Source organism: Hydra vulgaris, chromosome 01, assembly GCF_038396675.1.
Source record: "Hydra vulgaris chromosome 01, alternate assembly HydraT2T_AEP".
In the NCBI taxonomy this organism is placed as follows: Eukaryota; Metazoa; Cnidaria; class Hydrozoa; order Anthoathecata; family Hydridae; genus Hydra; species Hydra vulgaris.
This window is the reverse complement of record NC_088920.1, coordinates 51,483,165-51,488,120: the sequence shown is the minus strand read 5'-3', so window position 1 is coordinate 51,488,120 and position 4,956 is coordinate 51,483,165. Positions and strand designations below refer to the sequence as shown.

Genomic DNA, 4,956 nt, shown 5'->3' with positions numbered 1-4,956 from the left:
ATGATTTTGCCATATTTAAATTGCCTTTCAAAAAAGAGTTCCATAGCTTTGGTCCTTTCTAAGTTATACTATATTATGTATATTTGTTTACTTTTTTAGGTAATTTATATGTGCTCCTTTGATTTATTATTAAAAAATACTTCTCGTTTAGGTTCTTATTAAATTTACTTATAAAGATTCCACAAGTTAGATTGTTGGTATATTTATACCAATTAGGTTGTTGGTATATTTATATTATAAGTGTTGGTAAATATATATCTGATATATTTTCTCTATATTTCATTAAAGGTTTAGTGTGGTACCCCCTTATTTTGTTTTATATAATTCTACAAGCATGTTTTTGTAAATAAAGAATTTTTTTAAGTTTTGTTGGTTGACAACTTGCCCACGTAAAATTTGCATAAGTAATATAGCAATGAATTAAGCATAAATATATATGGCTAATATACTTCTGCATTGAATTAGAGAAAGTAAATGAAAAAAAACATTGAATTAGAAAAAGTAAATGATTGGTTCAAGTAAAATAAACTTTCTCTTAAAGTTCAAAAAATACAATAAACCTTATTTCATAAAAATACACAATGGAAAAGTTGATGCCCATTGGCAATAACCAACATTGAAAACCCAACTGTTTTTGTTAATAAAGATTTTAGCTTTAAAGGTAAGTATAAAAACATATTTTATACTTACTTATTTAAGCAGCCTTGCGTTCCTAAGGATTACACTCCGATGATATCAGCTATATTAATTTACCTAATTTTACTATTTCATGTGCTAGTTCTTGCTGCGGTGAGAATACACTGATGCTTTATTGCAACGATACTTTAGTAAAGGCTTTATTCCATTTTCATATCTATTATATTGCACGTTGTATTTTATGGAGGCTTGGTGTTACACTCCCCCAATGAAAAATTTTTTAGCCCTTCTAAATGTGATTATAATAAAGAAGTTTTTGAAAAAAATAAAACTGAATCTTTGATTGATTTTGAAAAAGTTATGAAAAAATGGGATTACACTTATGATCCTCGGCAACTTATTCAAGAGGAAAAAAACGGTTATTATCACATTATAAACTTAGGTGTATGTCAGGTCCCGGATGGTATAACTAAAATCGGTCTTGAGGCTATTTCAGAAAACAGAATACAGAAAGTATTTACGAATATGCTATTTGTCTTTTTTTTAGCACAACTAAGCTTTCGGAGCTCAATAATTGGACTTTCGGAGCTCAATAATTGGAGATGAAAATGCTAGCACTCTTTAGCTCAGCAAGAGTTTATCGTTAGAAATGCATACTTATCACCAAGTAAATAATGCAGATCATAAAGCTAATTATTAAACAATAACGCAAATTGCATCCAAACCAATTGATTAATGTCTAATCCAAGGCGTGTATATGATCGCAAGTGATTTATCATAAAAAATGGAAATTACAGTCGAATATAACAATCAACTAGTTATTGCTCCTCTAGTTGCAACAGATATAAACAAAATAAAAAGTAAATAAACAACAACCGAAACAAAAAACCAGCAAACGATAAACTAGAATAGCTATACGAAAATTTATACACTATATATACTTGATTAAAGTTCAATCCCCACCACGTCCCAGTACCGCGCTCAACTTGTTGAGCGCGGGGTGCTTGCACGGCAGCTTGTCGAACAAGGCCGTGCAGCCTTTGTTTGTCAAGGTTCGTGTTTCGAAGTTATAGAAATGAGAGAGGGTTGTAACCGAAGACATAGAAATGAGAGAGGGTTGTAACAACTAAAAGCAGCTTACTTGCCTGTCACAGCTTTGAGGAGGTAAAATAAAAATAAAACAAAAAAAACACACACACATTTAAAAGTCTTTAAAATCTTGTAAAAAGTTTTAAAACAGCACAATGTCGTAAAAGAAATATTACTAAACAACTTACTAAGCGTAAAAATGCTGGCAATATATGTTTTTACGTACCGAATTTTAATTTATAAAACTCATTTGTCAGCTTAAATAAAAATTAACGTATAACATCTAATAAAGTTTCCTTCACTTTAACAATCAATTTTGCAAAGTTGATAATAATACAATTTTTTTCTAAGTTTAATAATGTATGAAAATTAAGATGTTTCATTCATTAACTACTTCGTTCAATATGATTGTTCTTACAAGTGCTTCTGTGACAACGTATGGATCGCAATTTGATGCAGGTCTTCGATCTTCTAAATACCCGTACCCATCTTCTGCACATTGGCGTGGCACTCGAATACTACAGCCACGGTTTGCAACTCCATGAGAAAATTGATGTATCGTAGAAGTTTCGTAATGTCCAGTTAGACGTCTTTCGTTGTCTTTACCCCCAGCCGGATCATAGCATCGAATGTGATGTTTGTGGTTCTTTGATAACCAGTCAATAGCTTGATTTATTTTATTGATTCCTCCCTCTTGTCGCATTTCAAGCGTACTAAATAGTTCAAAATTTGATACCCTATTATGCGTTTTCTATCTTATCTATTTTTAATCTTCCATATTAAAAAAACTTAATAAATTCAAAAAAAAAAAAAAAAGATAGATTGCAATGCAATATAAAATTTTATAATTAAATAATAATTAATTTTATATTGTAATAATTAAAACACTAATAAAACTACATTTTATTATAATTTATTTAAATTATAATAAAATATAATTTTATTATAATTTAATTAAATTATAACTTAATTTAGAACCATAAACAAACTAATATTAATAAAGTCGTACATTCATTCCAGACAATATTAAAAATACAATATATAGTATAGAACAACCTGAAGTTTGAGTGACAACCAGCACCGTTCCAATTTCCAGAAATTGGTTTAGGGTCTAGTGTAACAACAATTCCAAAATCTTCAGCAACTCGTTCAAGCAAGTACCGAGCTACCCATAATTGATCTCCCATTTCAATTCCCTCGCAAGGTCCAATTTGAAATTCCCACTAAACAAAACAATATTGAACAGTCAAATAACATAAATTTATAATGAGTAATTTATTTTAAAAGAAAGAAGACAAATAACTTCAGAAACCTGTGATGCCATAACTTCAGCATTTTCTCCAGCTATTTTTACTCCCGCGTAAAGACATGCTCTGTAATGAGCTTCCATCACTTCTCTTCCGAAGACTTTTCCAGTGCCAACAGCACAGTAGTATGGTCCCTGAGGAGCCGGATAACCACCTTTTGGCCACCCAAGTGGCTGTCCATCACGATCAAGTAAAGAATACTCTTGCTCTAGGCCAAACCAAGGATGAGAGTCCTAAATTAATGAAATATCATGGTAATAACATCTTTGTAATTTAATTTGGATTTGTAACTTGATTTTCAAATATAACTGTATCAAAGGTAACACAAATATGTTGTGTAACGTGCTTTGCACATCGCATAACATATTTTGTGCACCATTATATGACAAGAACAGCATAAAACATGTTATGTGTAAATTGCTTTTAACTTAAAACGTGTGTTAATGTGCTCAGCAAATATCAAATATATTACGCAAAAATTTTAACAACTTTTTAAAATGTTGAAAACATGCGTACCTTCACTAGCTCCATTACAGATTTACATGATTTTCTTTTGTTTGATTCTGTTGGCTTGTGATCATAAGTATAAGTTTCGCAGAGTACAAGCTTATGTTTACCTTCTCTGAATGGATCAGAAAAAATGGCCACTGGATGTAAATAAACATCACTGTTTTTACCGGTTGCTTGACCTGTTGATGAGCCGTCAAAATTCCATATTGGTAGCTGATCCGGTGTTTCAGGTTCGTAGTCGAGAGTTTTTGTTTTTGATCGTAATGTTTTTCCTGAGCCATCAATCCATATGTAGTTTGCTTGAATTTTACCTTTTGTGTCAAGCTCCATGTATTTATTTAATATGCTCTGGTTTAAGCCTTTGTAGGTATCCATTTTATCTATGGCGATTAACTAAATATTATTTCTAAAATTGAACATAATCTAAAATTACAAATTTTACCCAAAGTTAAAAATTATAAACTTTTTTTAATAATTATACTATATAAATCATTCTAAGTAAAAAAAATTGCTTTACATAACAAAAGTTTAAATTTTTATAAACTGTTTAATATCAAAAATACATTGAAATTTTGAATGTATTTTTTGGTAATAAAAGTAAATAAACTCCAGGTTTTTAAAAACTGAAATATTTTATAAAGTAAACTTAGATTTAGAAAATAAATCACTTCTTTTATTCTGTTATGATCAAAATTCGATTATAATTAAAATTCTGTTAATGATAATTTAATTGAATAAAAAATACATTTTAATGGTAAAAAAACATAGCATTCAAAAAATTACAAGACATATAAATTTAAATATTTATAACATTATATAATTTGAATAATCTGAACTTACCAATATCTTTTCTTCAAATGTAACATGTTTTAAGGGATGAAAAGGCTATTTAAATAGTTGATGCGCATCCGCTAGACGATGTTAATTGCATAGCAACGTGAAGTTAATCGTTTTAACTGTAAAAATAATATTATTATTGTTGCGCAATTTTAAATCACTTAGGTGTAAGTAAAATTTGTCAACGATGTTTTTAAGACAACTATCTTAATAGTGTGAACATGTTTAGGTAATTAAAGTTTTAAGAATAAGATTTTTCTTAAGAATTTAATTAAGATTATTTCTTCATTTTTATTCATTGCAGCGCGAAACTAACAAAATTATTAACAAAATATTTATTGATAGTTAGTTTTAATTAGCTTTGCTTTTACAGATTTTTAATCACCTTTAAAGATTTGATTTAATAAAAATTAAAAAAAAACTCTCATGTAACTTAAGGGCTTTTTCTGAATTTTAACAGAAAAGATTTTTCTATCCTTTGTTTGATACAACTTTTTGTATTAAAAAAAAAAAAAAAAGCAACATATACGTATAAAAAGTTTGCAATAAATTCTCAACAAAAAAAGTTCGTAAATGT

General features: G+C 28.7%; 1 protein-coding gene across 1 annotated transcript; it reads right to left on the bottom strand.

Annotated features, from left to right (window-relative positions):
- Positions 1-1,824: 1,824 nt before the first annotated feature.
- On the bottom strand, positions 1,825-4,401 carry LOC100212131 (glutamine synthetase). Its single transcript, XM_065788533.1, has 5 exons — positions 4,383-4,401; positions 3,549-3,948; positions 3,038-3,265; positions 2,782-2,948; positions 1,825-2,438 (listed from the first exon to the last, which is right to left on the bottom strand). Exons 2-5 carry the CDS (start codon positions 3,915-3,917, stop codon positions 2,105-2,107), a joined length of 1,098 nt encoding a protein of 365 aa, XP_065644605.1. The 5' UTR covers positions 3,918-3,948; positions 4,383-4,401; the 3' UTR covers positions 1,825-2,104.
- Positions 4,402-4,956: the final 555 nt, after the last annotated feature.